Source organism: Hyperolius riggenbachi, chromosome 12 (assembly GCF_040937935.1).
Source record: "Hyperolius riggenbachi isolate aHypRig1 chromosome 12, aHypRig1.pri, whole genome shotgun sequence".
In the NCBI taxonomy this organism is placed as follows: Eukaryota; Metazoa; Chordata; class Amphibia; order Anura; family Hyperoliidae; genus Hyperolius; species Hyperolius riggenbachi.
The window spans coordinates 12227323-12248563 of record NC_090657.1 but is presented as its reverse complement, the minus strand read 5'-3'; the positions used below and the strand labels follow the sequence as shown (position 1 = coordinate 12248563).

General features: G+C 44.9%; 1 protein-coding gene across 4 annotated transcripts in view; it reads right to left on the bottom strand.

Annotated features, from left to right (window-relative positions):
* The window catches only part of KAT7 (lysine acetyltransferase 7), a 63362-nt gene that overhangs the window by 32951 nt on the left and 9170 nt on the right, over positions 1 to 21241 (bottom strand). Inside the window, exons 3-9 of one of the 4 annotated variants that reach the window (XM_068264084.1) lie at positions 11079 to 11258; positions 10658 to 10897; positions 9160 to 9242; positions 8918 to 9025; positions 6871 to 6969; positions 6068 to 6178; positions 201 to 392 (exon numbers count right to left, since the gene is read on the bottom strand). In XM_068264084.1, coding sequence (XP_068120185.1) covers positions 201 to 392; positions 6068 to 6178; positions 6871 to 6969; positions 8918 to 9025; positions 9160 to 9242; positions 10658 to 10897; positions 11079 to 11258 — 1013 coding nt within the window. The remainder of the gene's footprint in view (positions 1 to 200; positions 393 to 6067; positions 6179 to 6870; positions 6970 to 8917; positions 9026 to 9159; positions 9243 to 10657; positions 10898 to 11078; positions 11259 to 21241) is intronic. The other 3 variants (XM_068264085.1, XM_068264086.1, XM_068264087.1) reach the window with 3 other exon arrangements.

The window sequence follows — 21241 nt, the reverse complement described above, 5'->3', positions numbered from 1 at the left end:
ATGAATTGACATTTACTGACGTGTTGAGGTAATTACCGCACAAGTTGGTAATTTACCTCACTGCTCGGGAATGTCAGCTTTTCATGCAGTATAAGCTTTTATGAATTGACATTTTGCTAAGTGCTCGGTATAGTCAGCTATTTTCTGCATTCTGCATGCGGGAATGCTTTATGATTCGAGTCCATAGCGTTGCAGCTCACCATGTGCCGTCGCAGGATGGTCTGACTCTTCATGTACTTCAGACAGAACTCACACATGTAGAGCCTCCCCAGGCGAGCGTACTCCTCAGGATAAGGAGAGTGATACCACGTGTCCAGCTCATACCGGCCAAATATGATTGTCTTAATCATGTTACTCCCTTCCGTGATCTGACCTTGCAAGCGCAGCTTTTCCTGATAAGACAGAACACAGCAATCACATTATACAACATTACGGTAGAGGGCGATTTCTCACAGAACACATCTCCATTTTATCTGCTGGTAACCAGTCTGCTTATAGAAACAGAACAAGAATGCTGACAAACATTGTAACACTTTTCAACACTATAAACATAGGGGGAGATTTATCAACGCACTACCGACAGTTTTTTCTTCTTAATCTGTTCTAACCAGCAAGGAGAACAGTTGTGCATGATAATAAGAACCTTCCTAAATCCTAGGTAATAGTGGCAATTTAGCATGGATTTCTAGAGCTGCACTACAGTTAAGAAAATTGCAAATCCACCCCTAAACTGGCGCAGAATAAGAAGTGCTTGATAGCAGTTCTACAGATGTAGAACTGCAGGCTAGATATGATTGCAGAGTGCAGGCTAGACATGACTTGTGATGTGCTCCTCCCCCTGCTGAATTCCTCCTCAAAGCCTGCTGCTATCAATACAGCAAGTGTGTTGGTTGCCTCAGCAACAGCAATTCCCCTCACACACTGCACTGCCTGAGAGACTTTCCTAACTCCTCCTATTTTACAACAGTCTTAGAAGGAATCTGCACTGTCTAATGATTTCTTAAGATGTCTGAGACAGTTCTGCACGGATTTCTAAAAACCTACCAATATTTTGTCTCAGACACTCTTGATAAATCTGGCCCACTGCTTCTATCTCTGTCTGTGACCCGACCACACAGTACTCCTACACTGCTGCAGTGACTGAGATGAATGTTCTAATCAGGGCTGTGGAGTCGCAGTAATTTTTGGGTGCCTGGAGTCGGAGTCGGGAGAAAATACACCAACTCCGACTCCTAATGAATTTAAACTGCAATTAAAATAGAAAATATGAAAATGTTCTATTTCTCAGATAATAGTCATCATAAATAATTTATATATACAGTAATAGCTGTGCTTAGTCCTCAAAAATGAAATAAACCAATCAAAATTAGTTACTCGTGCTGCTTCAATAAAGCAGTCCCCGAATTTTTGAAGTCAGATATACATATCTGATTGTGACTGTATATATGATGTGTACACAGGAATCTCTTATATATACTAAATAACATCTATGCTGTAAGTATAAAGCCTGATGTGTAGCCGTGTCACTAATAGAGATGGTCAATGAGATGGAAATAATTCTGTGTTGATTCAGATTTTTGCAAAATGTATGCACTCCCTTTGCTGATGAAATCAAATTTGATATGTTGTTAAAATTTGGTTTGGTGACTACAAATTAAAGGGTACCTGAGAAGGATGAAAAGAAAAGTTTTATACATACCTGGGGCTTCTTCCAGCCCCCTTCAGGCTAATCAGTCCCTCGCTGTCCTCCGCCACCTAGATCTTCTGCTATGGGTCCTGGTAATTCAGCCAGTCAGCGCTGTCCAGCCACGTGCCGCTCCCACAGCCAGGAACATTCTGCACCTGCGCAATAGTGCTGCACAGGTGTAGTATGCTCCCGGCGGCGGAGTGTGTGCATGCGCACTACGCCAGACTGGCTCAAGTACCTGGACTCATAGCAGAAGATCCAGGTGGCGTAGGAGGACAGCGAGGGACTGATTAGCCTGAAGGGGGCTGGAGGAAGCCCCAGGTATGTATAAAACTTTAATTTCATCTGTCTCAGGTTTACTTTGTTACACAGTAGTACTATACTCTACATATGCACTCCCCACAGAGCTGCAGGGAATCCACTGAGAATGCTGTGCACATTGAACACAGAGGTGTTGTCTGTCACCCATAAACCTTGTTCAGATTGTGCATGAAGAATGCGTAATAGAGGAAGAATCTCCTCATTCCCCTGCAGAGTACCTGCACATCACTCTTACATGTACCCACAGTTACATTGCCTGGGGCCTGATAGATGTTCTTTGTTCCTGTCTTCTACAAGTACTCTTACCAAGGACTAGTTTTAGTCTAGAGGCAGAAGATCAGCCGGTTAGCCAGGTAACTGGTACTGTTTAAAAGGGAATAAATATGGCAGCCTATATATCCTTCTCACTTCAGTTGTCTTGTAAAATTCCTAAGCATTGGCAGTTAAAGGGACTCCGAGCAGTGCAGAAACTATGGAAAGATGCATATAATTTTAAAGCTCTCTTTCTCCTCTTTCCAATGATATATAAACCACCACCCTACGTCTTTTAGTTTTCGCTATTTTCGCGATTGAAATTGCCGCGACCGCGATTTCGATCGCGAAAATAGAGAAAACTAAAAGGTGTAGGGCAACGATTTAGGTGTCGTCAGAAAGAGGAGAAAGAGAGCTTTAAAATGATATCCATCAAGCCATAGTTATATTGTATTACACAGGACGACACTTTCCCCAGTGTCAGCAGCTCCATTCTGCTGAATGCAGCTGCTGACTTTGACAAAAAGTCGCCCTGTGTAATACAATATAACTATGGCTTGATGGATATCATTTTAAAGCTCTCTTTCTCCTCTTTCTGACGACACCTACATCGTTGCCCTACGCCTTTTAGTTTTCTCTATTTTCGCGATCGAAATCGCGGCCGCAGCAATTTCAATCGCGAAAATAGCGAAAACTAAAAGGCGTAGGGTGGCAGTTTATATATCATTGGAAAGAGGAGAAAGAGAGCTTTAAAATGATGTGCATCTTTCCATAGTTTCTGCACTGCTCGGAGTCCCTTTAAGAGATGCATTTCATGTTACATACTTTCAAATCAACAAGATTGCAATATGCAAATTAGAGGAGTCGGAGTCGAGGAGTCGGAGTCGGTGGAATCCTAACCTGATGAGTCGGAGTCTGTGGATTTTTGTACCGACTCCACAGCCCTGGTTCTAAATTCTCATGATCCACCCAAAATTACAAACCTGACTGGAGCTGGGCTTTATAATAAGAATCAGAGAAACTCAAAGTATAACAACTACTACTGTTGAGTACAGAACTCGTAAACCTCAAAGAAGCATCTGTGTGTTGCTCTATCAAGCTGGCTTTAAAGGATACCCAAAGTGACATGAGGAGATAGACATGTGTATGTACAGTGCCTAGCTGCACACAAATAACTATGCGGTGTTCCTTTTTTTTTTCTCTGCCTGAAAGAGTTAAATATCAGGTATGTAAGTGGCTGACTCAGACAGGAAGTGACTACAGGGTGACCCCTCACTGATAAGAAATTCCAACTATAAAACACTTTCCTAGCAGAAAATGGCTTCTGAGTGCAAGAAAGAGGTAAAAAGGGGAATTTCTTATCAGTGAGGGTCACACTGTAGTCACTTCCTGTATGAGTCAGCCACTTAAGCAAATGTATGCAGTTCTTGTTTATTTGCACATAACTAAAGTAGCCTTCACTTCCTTGTTACTTTTGTTATGTGCAAATAAACAAGAAGTTTTCTAGTAAGTGGATACGCGTGTGCAGCCCCTTTCTTCCAGCAGAGTGCACTATTGTCCCATTTTATCTCCTCCAGCCAGGAAGCAACAGCCGGGCTTTCACTGGTTTAAAGGGCCCCGGAGCTCAAAATAAAAACGAAATCGGTACTCACCTGGGGCTTTCTGTAGCCCAGTGTAGGTCGGGAGGTCCCACGGCGTCCATCTGGCTCTTCTCCCAGGGCCTGGCCAGAAATTACTGCCCGGCGGCTCCCGGCGACACTGGGCCCGAGTGTTGCAGTACTGTAACGCCGGCTGCAGTGATGACGCCAGGCAGCCGGCATGGTGACGACAGACGTGACGTTTCAGGAAGAAGGAGCCCGACACACGGGCCCAGTGTCGCCGGGAGACGCCGGGGAGCCATTTCTGGCCAGGCCCTGGGAGAGGAGCCAGATGGACGCCGAGGGACCTCTTTACCTACACTGGGCTGCAGAAAGCCCCAGGTGAGTACCGATTTCGTTTTTATTTTGAGCTCGGAGTCCCATTAAAAGTGGACCCAAATTAAAAGTACAAGATTTCAGAAATAAAATCTATTTTCTAACTTATAATAATAAATAGCAGCCTTTTTTTTAGCTGCATGTTGACAAATATAAAATATTTTACATTTATTGGAGAAACCCCTCCCTTCCTTTCATATTGCCGGGACAGAATCCGGCAGACTGGTGGAGGAGATAAAAAACAAAACACAGGCTGCTACTGATGATGTCACAGGGGAGGTGATCTCAGCTTGTGTGAGATTTCACATAGACGACGCCCCTGTGAGGGAGGGTAGCTGATGACAAACACACCCATGATCTAAAACCTCCTACTAAGCTCAGAAGTAATGGCTGCCACCTGTATAACCCTAGTTATGAAAAGAGAAGGGTGAAAAGCATGCGCTGAAATGCTCATAGGCTTGAAGGAGTGTTTATCTTTGTATGTGTCAGAGTGGTGCAACTAAATAAATTTGAATCAAAAAAATGTTTGGTTTGGGTCTGCTTTAACAGAGAGGAAGAAACCACCGTGGAACTCACAACGGGCAGAAGCAGGAAGTTGGAGAGATCACCTGATCGGGGAGTCCAGGCAGTTGGTGTTTTGCCTACAGCTCGCAGAATGGAGCCTTGCTGCTAAAGTAGCTGCAAGTGGTTATTTTGCGCTGAGGTACAGCAATTGCAATCCTTTCTTTTAAGCCCCATCTACACGATAAGATTCTTTGTGCGATTCGATTATGATTCTATTTACGATCCGATTAAATCCAACATGTCCAATCGGGATTCAATTCAATTAGATTTGCCATAACAAAACAATGGCAAATTGAATCCCGATCGGACATGTTGGATTTAATCGGATCGTAAATAGAATCGTAATCGAATCGTAATCGAATCGCACAATCGTATCGTGTAGATGGGGCTTTAAGCCAGCCCTATCTCCAGCAACAGACATTATCCATATCTGCGCTATTGTTTGTATTTTTCATATTCTATACATATGCATACACTTATTTTAAAGGAATACTGTAGGGGGTCGGGGGGAAATGAGTCGAACTTACCAGAGGCTTCTAATGGTCCCCCGCAGATGTCCGGTGCCCGCGCAGCCGCTCACCGATGCTCCGGCCCCCCTCCGGTTAACTTCTGGAATTTAAAGTCTGAAAACCATTGCGCCTGCATTGCCGCGTCCTCGCTCCCCCTGACGTCACCAGGAGCGTACTGCGCAGGGACAGACCATACTAAGCTTCTGCTATACACTCCTGGTGACATCAGCAGGAGCGAGGACACGGCAACACAGGCGCAGTGGTTTTCAGACTTTAAAGTCTGAAATTCCAGAAGTGAACCAGAGGCGGGGCCGGAGCATTGGGGAGTGGCTGGGCGGGCACAGGACATCTGTGGGGGGACCATTAGAAGCCCCGGGTAAGTTCAACTCCTTTTCCCCCGACACCCCTACAGTGTTCCTTTAAATCTTACAACATTTTGTGATCGCTGCAGTACATTACACCGTAATCACAGCAATTAAATCTGTTATGTATCATAAGTTATCTGGTGAGGGCTATTTGTTTTTGTGAGGCCGAGTTCACAGTGGTCAGTTGCGTTGCAGAATAATTCTGCATGTCAACTCGCTGCTCATACAATGCTATGGGCCTGTTCACAGCACTGCGTTGTAACTGATCACGTAATTTTAACTCGCTGCATGCAGGCTTTGTTTTAACCGGTCTTCATTACGTGTGCGTTTTGCAATTGGCTACTGTGAACTTAGCCTTAGTAAGTGAATATAACCCTTAACATTGTGGTTCCTTACCAAGTCTTCAGAGGCTCTGGCCTGGGCCCTTCGGAAGAGTTCCAGATCGTACTCGCTGGTCAGGTTCTCCAGTAGCGGCTCTCTGGTGTTGCCATAGGTCTGTCTATGTTCCTGTAAAGAAAGGCCATGGTGTGCTGTAAGCCATACTGCCGTATGGAGCCAAGCTCTGTCCTCACAGCTTAGCTACTTTCAAATCTGTCCAAACTTCACTCGGGTTAAAGAGACTCTGTAACAAAAAAAAGTTCCCCTGGGGGGTACTCACCTCGGGAGTGAGGCTTCCCCCATCCCTGTAGCTGCAGGCAGTCCAGCGCTGGCTCCCCCGAAGTCTCCACCAATCCAGGATACATTTATTTACCTTCCCTGGCTCCAGCGGGGGTGCTGTTGCAGCTCTCAGCACAGAGATAGGCTGAAATAGACGATCTCCGTCGGGTCCGCTCTACTCCGCAGGCACAGGAGACTTGCGATTGGCTACTACTGGCTAGGGTAGAGAGCAGAAACTGTGCCTGCACTGGAGCCGGGAAGGTAAATATTTACATCCCCGCCATTCTGGGAGCTTTTTTGCCGCCGCCGTGGGACACAGGAGAACGGGGGAAGCCTCGATAGGATCCGGAGGCTTCCCCCACCCGAGGGGAGTACCCCCCAGGGAAACTTTTCCTCGTTACAGGTTTTCTTTAACGAACTGGAATATAGATATGAAACCCGAGCCATTTCATCGTGGTGGTGGCGGCTTTGCAATGCAAATGTGCGCACCATCAATAGGCACACCCAGATTACAACAGGTACCTGCAAACCAGCGAGCTTACCATATACTTTTCCTTCTGTTCTTTGGTTAAGCCGGAGTTCCTCTTTTTCCTCATTTCTGTGACTTTCTCTTTGTAGCGCAGCTGCCTTTCTGTGGGAGCCTAGAAATGACAAAAACCGGCTTCACTTCTATCTGGCCATCGGCCACCCAACACTGCTTCCTCACTTCTGCCTGTGGTCAGAATTTAAGTGGCAATCTAATGCCTGTGATGGAGGTGAACTATACATGTGTTGCCTGCGGCGGCAACCGAGAAGACGGGTGCTTTAGAGTAAACCAGAGACCTCGGAAACTAAAGATTTGATAGCTAGTTACCTGGGGCATCATCCCGTCCCACTCAGTCCTCCCCCAGTCTCCTGTTCAACCCCGATAACAGGCTCAGTCATGGCAGTCCAGGTCTACTGTGCATGTGTGGCCCTCCCGCAAAAGACCCTGGGCCAGATTTATCAAGAGCGTCTGAGACAAAATATTGGTAGGTTTTTAGAAATCCATGCAGAACTGGCTCAGGCATCTTAAGAAATCATTAGATAGTGCAGATTCCTTCTAAAACGGTTGTAAAATAGGAGGAGCTAGGAAGGTCTCTCAGACAGTGCAGTGTGTGAGGGGGAATTGCTGTTGCTGAGGTAACCAACACACCTGCTGTATTGATAGCAGCAGGCTCTGAGGAGAAATTCAGCATGGGGGAGGAGCACCTCACAAATCAGGTCTAGCCTGCAGATCTGCATCTGTAGAACGGCTATCAAGCACTTCTTAATCTGCGCTAGTTTAGGGATGGATTTGCCCTTTTCTTAAAGAGACTCTGTAACATTAAAAAGATCCCCTGGGGGGTACTCACCTCGGGTGGGGGAAGCCTCCGGATCCTAATGAGGCTTCCCACGCCGTCCTCTGTCCCACGGGGGTCTCTCCGCAGCCCTCCGAACAGCCGGCGACTGTGCCGACTGTTAGTTTAATATTTACCTTTGCTGGCTCCAGCGGGGGGCGCTGTGGAGGCTTTCCGTTCCGAACTACACGGAAATACCCGATCTCAGTCGGGTCCGCTCTACTGCGCAGGCGCCGGAAACTTGCGCCTGCGCAGTAGAGCAGACCCGACGGCGATCGGGTATTTCCGTGTAGTTCGGAGCCGACAGCCGTCAGAGCGCCTGCGCTGGAGCCAGGAAGGTAAATAATGACGTCACCGCTGCCCGGACTCCACGGAGGGCTGCAGCGAGACCCCTGACGGATGGAGGACGGCGTGGGAAGCCTCATTAGGATCCGGAGGCTTCCCCCACCCGAGGTGAGTACCCCCCAGGGGATCTTTTTATGTTACAGATCCTCTTTAAATGTAGTGCAGCTCTAGAAATTCATGCTAAGGTTCTTATCTTGCAGAACTGTTCTCCCTGCTGGTTAGAACAGATAAGGAAGAAAAAACTGTTGGTAATGCGTTGATAAATCCCCCCCCCACCAGACTGGTCCCAACTGAGCCAGTTACCGGGACTGATTGCGTCTGAATGGCAGACCGCGGGAGGAAGGCGTGGGACTCAGACAAGCATATGGGGAGGGTGGCAGCCGCAGGTAAGTATCAAATCTTTAGTTTCCGAGGTCTCTGGTTTACTCTAACTTTTAAACTCTGTTTCTTTGTTTTTAAAGGACAAATACCCCACCTAGAGGGCTGTACATTATAAAAGCCCTAGTTCAGATTTCACCTGTGTCTAATAAATCCTTGGGATGACTAAGTTGTGGAAAATAGTCAAAAGGCACAGGATTTTAGTGGATGAAGAAACTGACTAAATACCTGAAACTAGTACTTTCAGCTTGGTTATATTCCATTTACCTGACTTAATCAGTCACCTACTACCAAAGTAGTGTTTACTTCCTGCCCCCCCCCCCCCCCCGTTCTATTGGAGAATAGGAAGTTAAAACTCAACACACATACGGATGAGGAAACGTCATTTGGAATGCAAGACTCCTCCAACTATTATCACAGTAACTTTGCTATAATGTTGCTCTGCCTCCTTTCCCCGACTTGTATTCTAGCTTCAGAAAGCAGCAGACTGAAGTGAGGTGGAACTCACTTGGTGGCGCGTGGCGTGGCGGTTATTGTCGTCTTGCCTGTGGGACAGCATCCGCTCTTCCACTTGTTTGTCACGACTCTGTGCTCTTACCTGAAATTCATCACAATTCTGTAAATGTAAGCAATCATGGATGGGTCAGGCCAGCCTTCTTGAGGAACATGCACAAAGTATAAGACGATGAACCCCTTCACCTTGCACTCAGTGCTGTGACTAATGGGGTGCTGAATAAAGCAGACAGTTACCTTGCACTCGTCAGCGGACAGGTTGTGGTATAACGGGCAGCCAGAGATCGAGAAATGCCTCTCGTGTTTCCCAGTAAGGTGCCCTAAGGAATAAAGAAAATAGGTTACACACAACAAACAACAAACACAGAACATTTATATTGCGCTTTTCTCCTGGCGGACTCAAAGCGCCAGAGCTGCAGCCACTTGGACCTGCTCTATAGGCAGTAGCAGTGTTAGGCCAGAGCTGCAGCCACTAGGATGCGCTCTATAGGCAGCAGCAGTGTTAGGGAGACTTGCCTAAGGTCTCCTACTGAATAGGTGCTGGCTTACTGAACAGGCAGAGCCGAGATTCGAACCCTGATCTCCTGTGTCAGAGCCAGAGCCCTTAACCATTACACCATCCAGCCACTGCTCGTTTTTATGGGAAATGCCCAGAAACACGCCATTGTGTTTCAAGAGCGAGCTATTACTTCACAATTAAAAGGGCTACGGTACCTACTAAAATTAAAGGAATGCCGAGGTGAAAAAGAAAGCTATTTTATCTACATGTCTAATCCTAAAAAAAAAAAAAAAAAAAAAAAAATCTGACAATTTTATGCATACATCTACTTTAATCTTTTAATATCGTAAGAAAACAGAGGTGCCAGCAGGATAAAAGGTAATACAAATTTTAAAATTTGCTGGGTGGCAGTGGTGGACTTACCTCCAGAAAGCAGACTCAAAATACTGTCTGAATTAAACAAATGTATTATTGGTACCCCAAAACATCTTTTGGGGTACCAATAATAAATTTGTTTAATTCAGACAGTATTTTGAGTCATCTCCTCACCTGCATCTACAGTGGTTGCCTAAGAGGTAACCCATGTTTGTGAGTATATTCATCACACACTTACATTTATCCACGGTTTCCAATACACACTACACTATATTGGGCTCTCTGTGTTTCCTATTTCATTTTTTAATGTTTCATTGTCTCTGCTCAATGACACAGTCTTTGAAGTAGGCCAGAGCTCAAATCTATGAACTATTGACTTTTTTTTTATCCATCCCCTTCCCTCAGAAGTTGGATCTCTGCAAGGAAAGCGTTTTATGGTTGTAATTCCTAATCAGGGAGGATGAGGAAGCATCAGTCAGACGTAAAACATACCGTACATCACACACATCTGCAAGTTCAATCTGCTCCTTTACGATAAATGATAGCTGTTACAAGTGTAACATTTCCCATATACCTTAGGTCACAGTTCCCCAACCCTGTCCTCAAGGCCCACCAACAGTACATGTTTTGCAGAAAACCACAAACATGCACAGGTGGGGTAATTAGTGTCTCAGCAGAGCTGATTATCTACCTCTGTGGATTTCCACAAAACATGCACTGTTGGTGGGCCTTGAGGACAGGGTTGGTAACCTCTGCCTTAGGTTACTCATAAATTCTTTAAGTATACTTTGTACAATCATGTGCAACGTCAAATCCAATTTCGTGTTACTAATATTCCAAACGACAGAATAATGGTCTTACCTAATGAGTTACAGCCAGGAGTGGGGCATTTCATATTGAAGTTGTAGCTTTCGTGAAATCGTCTTCTCTTGGGTCTGTGAGAGAGGTCACTCCCAGAATCCTTCATGGACAAGTCCTTAGCGATGCTTTCATCGTGAGAGGCATTGGGGCTTGAAATGTCTATATCAGACTCCGATGATGGAGCGTTTCCAGTGGGAGTACGAGGCGGGGATTCGTCGTGATCCCCGGTATTTTTAGCATCTGCGGCAGACAGAATGGAAGGTTAACGTTTGCTGATGAACACACCAGGAAAAGAAGCACACAGAGAAAGCTAGTCTACTGGGCCACAGCTAAACAGACAGCCAGCGTGCATCTACTTTGACAAGAGCGAGAGAGAGAGAGCGCCTCCGGCAGTGCTTACAGCTCGGCTGCACCCCCGTACCTCTGTCACAAAAGTCCACCGCTTGCTCGGTTTCCGATCCCGATGAGCGGGTCTGTCGGAGCGGGTATTTTTTCGGAGTCACGGGGGTGGGCGGCTGCTGTTGGCTGCGGGTCACCCTCCGAGTGGAGTAGGCCGGCTCCTCTGCACCAAACGATTGCAGATTGCTAACCGGGCTGGAATCTAGTTCAATACAAACCACAATTTCACTTGCCGACAAGGCCAAACTTATCGTGCCCTGCCTTGTGTTCCACTGCTAACTGCAGAAATACCACCTATTAGCTGAATACTGGAAGAGTCCAGCCCAGGGACAGGCAAACCATTTAGGGTTTACAAAACTTAAAGTATACCCGTAGGTGACATGATGAGATAGACATGGGTATGTACTGTGCCTAGCACACAAATAACTAGGCTGTGTTCCTTTTTTCTTTCTCTGCCTGAAAAAGTTAAGTATCATGTATGTAAGTGGCTGACTCAGTCCTGACTCCGACAGGAAGTGACTACAGTGTGACCCTCACTGATAAGAAATTCCAACTATAAAACACTTTCCTAGCAGAAAATGGCTTCTGAGAGCAAGAAAGAGATAAAAAGGGGAATTTCTTATCAGGGAGGGTCACACTGCAGTCACTTCCTGTCTGAGTCAGGACTGAGTCAGCCACTTACATACCTGATATTTAACTCTTTCAGGCAGAAAAAGAAAAAAGGAACACAGCCCAGTTATATGTGTGCTAGGCACTGTACATACACATGTCTATCTCATCATGTCACTTCGGGTATCCTTTAATAAGAGATGCTGATGGTCAGCTGGAATGTCGCATGTACCTGGGCTTGGAAAAAGAACTTTACTTCTGTGATACTATCCCTAAACTGCGTATGCTCAAACACCTGAGACAGCCACGGCACATGGTGGAAGATGATGTTACTCTTAGGACTGTGTGCCCAACTGCACATAGCAAGACTGGGAGGTTTACAAATTCTCTCACCTCAACACGGTAGAGAGAGCAAGCTGGTACAACCTTCCATTCATCCTAACACAGCAGCTGTACTGTAGACCCAAAATAGTCGAGAGACTTCTACATCAGTGGAACTGACGGGTGGATGTGGCTAGGTCCTAGAAGCAACATCTATCTTTACTAGGTGCTAGAGCCATTACATAGGTTTGGCATAAGAGTCAATACAGGACAGTGCAACCTAAGTACGCTACACTGCACACCTGAACCTGGGAACAGTGCTAGCATATTCTAACCCTATGCCTTTTGAACAGAATTCCTGAAATTTGCCATAATGTTATGTTGGAGGTACCAGATGACCACACACGCAAGACATTCCAGCTATCATTAAGAGGCCTTATGCCTCAAAAGAATAATAAAATGTGGCGGACAAAGGTTTAAACCAGACCTGAGCTCTGACAATCAAAAACAAAAGTAAAGGTAAGGCTGGTCTTTCATGGTATGGTGAAGCCTAGATAAAATATACCGCAAGCCTTGAGGAAGGGGACCCTGTGCGGAACCCGAAACAATTGTCGGCTTATTCCATGTGGAACATATGGCTCAATAAAAGAGCGTGCTTTAGCCACTTTCAAAAATTGGTGCGCTGATACATTGGACATTATATAAAATATACTTTTTTCCTGAGCCCTGGCAAGGCAGCCCAGCCCCTCCCTAGCACCACCACCCCACTTTTAAGAAAGGGGTTTGCCTAGACCAGCTATGCCCAACCTAAGGCCCACAGGCCACAGCCAACTTTTGTGGCCCGTGGAAGTGTCCTGAGGAGGAGGAGGATCGGGGATTGTGTCATACTATGTCATAGGTTTACACAGCGTAGTCACATTCTCTGCAGTAGCGCTGTGATAGTTAGAGACCCTCATCCATTGGTTGCTGCAGGAACCACCCTACAATAGGAATCAGCCTTATTCCTATTGGAGGGAGGTTCCTCCAGCAACCAATATGCAAGAGTCTAACTATCACAGTGCTACTGCAGAGAGCACGAGTACGCTGTGTAAACCTATGACGCAATCCCCGATCCTCTACGGCACGGATTCCTGCTTCGGCTCTCCTCACGTGCTCTGACTCCTTTCCCTGATGATTTGACACTGCTCCGGCCTCTCATCTCAGCGGACAGTGTGACATCACACCCGACCAGCCGGTGAAGCTGAAAAAAAAAAACAACTGATTGAGACCCCCGCTTCTGTTGAATAGTAGGCCTCATCTACCCTCAGCTCACAGAGCACTTGTACTGGGCGGGGAAATCACCCAGAAAGCCTCTGCACATACACCCAGGTACCCCAGAAAATGGGCATCAAATGGTTAGTACAACAATTCTTGGTTTGCCGTTCTCTTTCCTATTCCAACACCATGTTAACTGTTACTGGAAAAATGTTAAAGATTTATATTTAAATTTTCTATGTATGTGTTCCAGCCCGCGAAGTTTATCTTGATATGAAGTGCGGCCCTCGGGCAAAATAAGGTTGGGCACCACTGGCCTAGACCAGATCTTCAATTGAGAAGTAATGGTTAAAGGGAACCCTAACTGAACAGGGGTAAAGAGTTTCACTTACCTGGGGCTATTACCAGCCCCCTGCAGCAGTCCTGTGCCCTCGGAGCCGCTCTGGAATCCCCCGGTCGCCCGCTGTCACTTAGTTTCGTTTTTGACGACTCACCAGTCGGCCGGCCACCATGCGTATTATTGGACGCATTCCCTACTGCAATAAGCGCTGTTGCGGACCCCAATGCGTACAAAAATACGCATTGCCGCATTTCGCACGCGTAGATATGCGGCAACGTGTATTTTTGTATGCGTTGCGGTCCGCAACAGCGCTAATTGCAGTAGGGAATGCGTCCAATAATACGCATGGCGGACGGCCGACTGGTGAGTCGTCAAAAACGAAACTAAGTGACAGCGGGGGACCGGGGGGGGTTCCAGAGCGGCTCTGAGGGCACAGGACTGCTGCAGGGGGCTGGTAATAGCCCCAGGTTATTGAAACTTTACCCCCCGTTCAGTTAAGGTTCCCTTTAAGTGCTTGGTGCCAGTTCCAAAACTACTTAAGTTATGTAGGCGGCACCAGGAATGTGGAAGGGTGGTGGACAAAGACAATAAAGGATACCACCAGGTATGTTGGGATGATGAGTCTATTAGGAGAATTCGGGGAATAGCATAATGAGCAGTTCGTTTTGTTAGTTACCGGTAAGCTGAGAAGGTTAAAGTTAAATGTCAGGAAGCAGGTGTTCGTGGAAGGGGGAAATTAAGGTCAGGCCTCCAGATGGAGATCATCAAAAAAGGGAGTGTTCATGAATGGAGGAAGTTAAGTTTAGCAAAAATCCAAAAAGGTCCACACACTCCAGGAATCAAATTCCAGACTTTTATTCAGCCAATGTGACACAATCCCCTTCCATTACACCAACGAGTCGTTCCGGGGCCCCGTGGGGTCCCCTTTGTCAAGGCAATACAGACAGAATGTATTGCCTTGACAAAGGGGACCCCACGGGGCCCCGAAACGACTCGGTGTAATGGAATGAAATTGTGTCACACTGGCTGAATAAAAGTCTGGAATTTGATTCCTGGAGTGTGCGGCACTACTGGGCCCAGGACCTCGCTAATGGTGTGCGATCCCACATCTACTTGTGAAGTTAAGTTTAGGGTTAGGCAAGTGATGGGAGGAGTCTGCAAGTACAAATAGCACAGCAGACCAGAAACACTCCACAATACCAAAGCATGAAGCCACCACTGGATGTGAACGTAATGCTCATCTCCTTGTCACCTACAGAATTCATAAGTAGAAACACAACAACAGAGCATGTCCTTTTCTGGGTTGAGGTCCTTGTTAATGAACAAATGTGTGAAAAACTGTTTAACCACTTCAGCCTACAGTGTTGTTCACCTTATGCATCCGAGCAACTTTCACCTCCCATTCATTCGCCAATAACTTTATCACAATGAATTGATCTAGATCTTGTTTTTCCCGTCACCATTTATGCTTTCTTTGGGTGGTACATTTTGCTAATAATTATTTTATTCTAAATCAATTTTAACAAAAAGATTAAGAAAGAAATGGAAAAAATTCATTATTTCTCAGTTTTTGGCCATTAGAGTTTGAAATTAATACAGGTTACTGTAATTAAAACTCATTTTAGTGCCCATTTGTCCTGGTCATTACACTGTTTAAATTGTGTCCCTATCACAATTTATGGCGCCAATATTTTATTTGGAAATAAAAGTGCATTTTTTCAATTTGCGTCCATTACTATTTACAAGCTTATAATTTAAAAAAAATATATATTAATATACTCTCTTGACATGCATATTCAAAAAGTTCAGACCCTTAGGTAACTATTTATGTTGTTTTTTGTTTTGTTTTTTTAATTGTAATTTTTTTTACACATTTTATTTGGGTAATTTTTGGTGTGGGAGGTAAACAGCTATTTTTAAATGTAATATAATATATTTATTTAATAAAAAATGTATGTGGGTGTAGTTTTACTAGATCAAGAAGCCCTGGAAGCGACCAATCTCGCTTCCAGGAAGCATTAGGAGGACGGGAAACTTTTTTCCCCGCAGAAAGACCGCGGCCTCTGATAAGAGGCCGTCATTTTTTTTGCGGGGGACTTAGATCAATGAATGGGAACTATATTCCCATTCATTGATCTCGGGCTAACGGCAGGCGGCGGGAGCACGCGCACTCGTGTGCACGGCACAGTGGCAGCAGCAGAGTCTATCTGAACGGATGTGTCTGTCCAGATAGACTTAAGTGGTTAAATAGCTAGAGATGGATGCAGAATGTGAAACAACCTACTATTAAAGCGAACCTGTGTCAAAATGGTGCTAAATGGATGAACACATACCTATTGTTTTCCTAAGGCCCGCACACAAGCTAGATGGATGTCGCCTGAAGGGATGGGTTGAGGCTGTACAGACAGGAAGTAAGCCTGCAGGCTGACAACATGTTCTGTTGGAATGCTTCGGAGCGGAGGGGCAACAGAGCAGTGCAGATGTAATGTCACATGACGGGCGGGTAGAACTAAGCTATCAGCCATCGTGCTGCCGAATTGATCTTCTTAGTGGACCGTTGGCTAGGCGGCCTAGGGAGCTGCTGTACACACACCAGATTATTAGCAGAGGCGGTCGTTATCGGTCACCTTAAAGCGGTATTGTCACCATCAAAATTTCAATTTCAACTACAACTGGTCTGAGTGTATTAAGTGATAAAGATGCTAATCCTGCGTTCAAAACTGTTTCTGCTGTTATGGTTTGGAGTTATATATCTTAGGAGCACTGGACCTTTAAGTGCCATTGCCAAACAGTTGCATGCTGGGAATTCTTTTTATCTATAATATATTCCTCCCCTTCCATTTATTTCCCTGCCTAGCTGCTTATCAGAAGCCCGATCCTCTTTTCACTTGTGTTTACAAGCAAGGCTGAGGTGACTCAGTGATTGGAGGAGAAAAGAAAAGTAAAGGGCAGAAATGACATCAGCATTTAGCCTCAGCTATGGGCAAAAGACATGGTTCCCACTACGAACAGAATTCTCTTCATTTACTATATAAAATTCACTGAAATCAAAACGTGGCCAGTACAATACATGTGTTATGTAAGTAGATCAAGTATTTATCTACTTATATATGTGACGGTTTGCCCCATTCAGGCCGGCACATACTTGACCTGAAGAAGCGGCTTACGCCGAGAAACGCGTTGTCACCGTGCACTATGTCTTAGTTTCAAATAAATGAGAAATATTTTTTTTTACCAATTCTGACTCCTTTGAGTTATTTTTATACAAATTTAACATCCTATCAGCATCTTTTGGGGCGCCTCCTGCATCAGTTTAGTATACCTTACACTTATACCCTACTTTGTGGGGTTTCGCTTCGCAAGTCTTGTGATACGGATTTTTCAGGAGCCACGACCACTACCTCAAGGAGTATATTCTTATTATAAGATTTATCCAATACACCAGACGTTAATACGACGTTATTTCATCAGTACAAAACTATAATTGAGGTTTTCTAGCGCTCACTTTCTGGGGCCGAAATAAGAATTGCATGGAAGTGTACTGGAAACATACGCTTGTGTGCATGCACCCGGTGAACATTTTTAAAATGTGTATTGCCATTGACTTACATGACTTCCGGTCAACGTGAATGTTGCCCAGTAAAGCGCTGTTCGCTTAAGATGCGATACTTCCACCGCATGCACCGCGTCAGGTATGAAATATGTATCCCACAGACTAATTCCTTTAAAAACGGGTAACGCAACGAAAACGCGCAAGTGTGAAAGGGGCCTCAGTCACCAGGCACTTCCGGATGTGTGGCCACTGCATGGGTTGGTACTACTAGTGATACTGTTGCATGTAGGCGTTTCTCCTATGTTTAATGGGGCACTATGGCGAAAAATATAACATGTGCAAACATAGACAAATAAGAAGTACGTTTTTTCCAGCGTAAAATGAGCCATAAATTACTTTTCTCCTATGTTGCTGTCACTTACAGTAGGCAGTAGAAATCTGACATTACCGACAGGTTTTGGACTAGTCCATCTCTCCATAGGGGATTCTCAGCAAGGCTTTTATTCTTTATAAAGAGATTCCCTAAAAAGGATTTAAACAATGATGCTGGCCATCTTCCCTGCTCGCTACACAGTGTTTTGGCAGATGAAAGGAGCAACTGCCATTCACTTAGTGCTTTTGAAAATAAATAAACCCCATGAGAATCCCCCCATGAAGAGATGGACTAGTCCAAAACCTGTCGCTTCTGTCAGAATTCTACTACCTACTGTAAGTGACAGCAACATAGGAGAAGAGTAATTTATGGCTCATTTTACTCTGGAAAAAACATACTTCTTATTTTTCTATGCTTGCACATATTTTAAATTTTTCGCCATAGTGCCCCTTTAAATTTACAACCCTTTAAAAGACCCCTTCCCATCCAGCTTCACACACATTTGTTCATTAAAGCATAGCTGAAATGTGGCTTGAGGCCAGTTTTAAATAGCTTATCACTCTCTCAGAAACTTCACAGAACTGAGCCAATATTCAGTTCTGTGTGGTATAAGGCCCAGTGCACACCAGAAACCTCCAGCAGATCCGCAAAACGCTAGCGGTTTTTGTAGCAGATTTCAGAGCGATTCTAGGCATGTGCAGAGAGATTTTCTAAACATGCCTAGCGTGTTTTTTGCAGTGCTTTGTGTAGCAGATTACAAATAGTTACAGTAAAGCTGTTACTGAACAGCTTCTGTAACAAAAACGCCTGGAAAACCGCTCTGATCTAGCGTTTTTCAGAGCGGTTTTCCACTTTCCTATACTTTAACATTGAGGCAGAGACGCCTCAGAAATCTAAAAAATGCTGCAGCCCCCGAGTTTGCGTTTGTGGGAAAAAACGACTCGCTCTGGTGCGCACCATCCCATTCACTTTCATTAGCCAAGCGGTTTTCCCTCTGCAAGCATTTAAAAAAACGCTTCAGAACCGCTCTGGTGTGCACCAGCCCTAAGTGTTTGAGAGGGGGGGAGGGGTGTTGTCATAAACTCTGTAACAGGTCTGATTTACTACAATTCTGCCAATTCCAAAACGTTCTCTAGCAAACGTGACCCAGACATAATGGAAATTTATTTAGGCGGCAAAATAAAAAAAAACCTTTCCAGTTTCCCTACCTACTGGATAACAGTCAGGGTCCTGGAAAGTCAGGGAGTGGGCACTTGTTTCATTTCATTCAGTCACACCTGTGCCTGGGGTGAGAACCTGCATATAACTTCCAGGCCAGGTCTGAGAGTTCAGTTCAGTTGTTCAGTGATGTCCAGCATGGAAGAACATGCAGTAAACCAGGTCCACTGTCTGAGCCGTAAGGGCAGAATGAACATAAATGGAAATTTGAAGCATGTGTGGTCATCTGAGAACACTAAACACATTACCTGATCTTTATACTCGCATCCTTACTGTACTAGGATGAAGGGCAGAAGCAGAAACAAGCAAAGCCAGAAACATGCAAAGCAGAGTGAGAGTACTGCAGTATCTGCACAAGGCTAAATACTACATATTTCAGTTACCTAGAGAGGAGAAGGAGGTAGCAAGATAGCATAAGCAGCTGGACAATGGCCAGAACTACTGGGGTATCTGATAGACCAATCATATGTGGAACAAGCATGTAGCCAATGGAGCAAGAACATCTAAGCTGCTCAGTGACTCAAAGTAAGTTCTTAAAGGATACCTGAAGTGACATGTGACATGATGAGATAGACATGGGTATGTACAGTGCCGAGCACACAAATAACTAGGCTGTGTTCCTTTTTTTTCTTTCTCTGTCTGAGAGAGTTAAAGCAAGAAGTTTTAAATCAGGATGATACCATTTATTGGCTAACTACAAATGAATAAGAATAAACAAGCTTTCGGCCTTGCAGCCTTCGTCAGGGTTACATCCTGTTAGTTTGCAAGCTGGTGGTACAGACAGCTGATATACATGCAACATCAAAAGGGAAAACAGATATTTTTTTCAAGCATAAATACGTCATTAAGATGCCTTAATACAAACAGACCATCTAAATGGGGTAAGATAAGGATCCTTGTTTACTCCATTGCTCACAGACCTGGTATTAGGATTGACCCAGAGGTATCGTAAATTCTTAGTTCACAAGTTCAGCTAGAGTGGCTGAGACAGTTCATATATCATCAATCTCATACCAATATAGAAAGTTGTTGTCCTTATTCAAACCTTAAATATCAGGTATTTAAGTGGCTGACTCAGTCCTGACTCAGACAGGAAGTGACTACAGTGTGACCCTCTCTGATAAGAAATTCCAACTATAAAAACACATTCCTTGCAGAAAATGGCTTCTGAGAGCAAGAAAGATAAAAATGGCTATTTCTCATCAGTGAGGGTCACACTGTAGTCACGTCCTGTCTGAATCAGGACTGAGTCAGTCACTTACATACCTGATATTTAACTCACTTATGCAAAGAAAGAAAAAAAAGGAACACAGCCTAGTTATTTGTGTGCTAGGCACTGTACAAACCCATGTCTATCTCATGTCACTTCGAGCATCCTTTAAGATCAGCGACGCTGCCAGAAAATAATAGTTCTACGAGCAACTAAGCAATGATAGCCCCCCTAGTCACTCAAGCATACATTCTAAGTGTCTGCACTGCCCATTACAGCAAATCATAGTCTTCTATTTTCTGCCAAAAAACATGGCAGCTCTCGTGCAAAAGTGTCTCTTCACAAATTCATAACCTATCGCTTCATACGGCCAAAGAGCAGTCATGACTGCCAAGCCTTTAAGTGGTCTGTCACCTCCAAGGACGTCAAGACCTTTAGTGGCAGCCACAAGCAGTTCCGCTAATACAAAGCTCAGCGATTCTGTCTTCTCTCCAACATCTCAGAACAGAATAGGGTGCTGGTGGAAGCCCAACATTCTAGTGTGAAGGTGGACATACATGGGCTACTCATGTACTATACAGAACGGAACCCTTCAAGATAGCATCTCCTAACACAATCACAAGACACCTGCAAAATACCCATTGTGCTGGTCTATCTCCAGTGTAGACAGCTAATGCATTCTATACTCCATCCATGCCAAGAATTACACTTATAAATACGCCAGACCAACTGCAGAATGCAATCTGTTCAAAAATGCCTAACCCTAACCGACTGCCCTGCTGCAAGATTAGCCGATACTTACCACTAACCTTAACCTAGTATCATATGACCCCTCCTCTACTGATGCTTTACCCTGATCGATCTTTCTGACGCTAATTGCCTAACCCTAACAGACCACCCCCCCTAATTGATGCCTAACCTTACACCCCCCTCCCTGCAATATGTGCCGATCTGACCCTTAATAGCCGATGGTTACGTTTTGGCATTGCCAAATAGCTGCGATTAGAGTCTGTAACTGGAAATTTGGAGATACCCGGTATTTCCAGTTATAGTGACTAATCGCAGCTATTAACTTGGGCATCTATGGTGATGCCCAAACTTCCCCAGCACCCAAATTACCAGCTTGATCAGCTAAGAGCTTGGCTACGTAGCCAGTGCCCAATTTATACACTGCAAATTAACTGTTTTGGCTGTATCCTTCCTACCACATGACTAAAGGGGGAGTGGTCTAGACTGATTGTGTAAGGAAGAAAGTGAGGTGGCAGCTTGACAGGTCGTTGAAGAGGACCAATTTTTTTTGGGGGGAG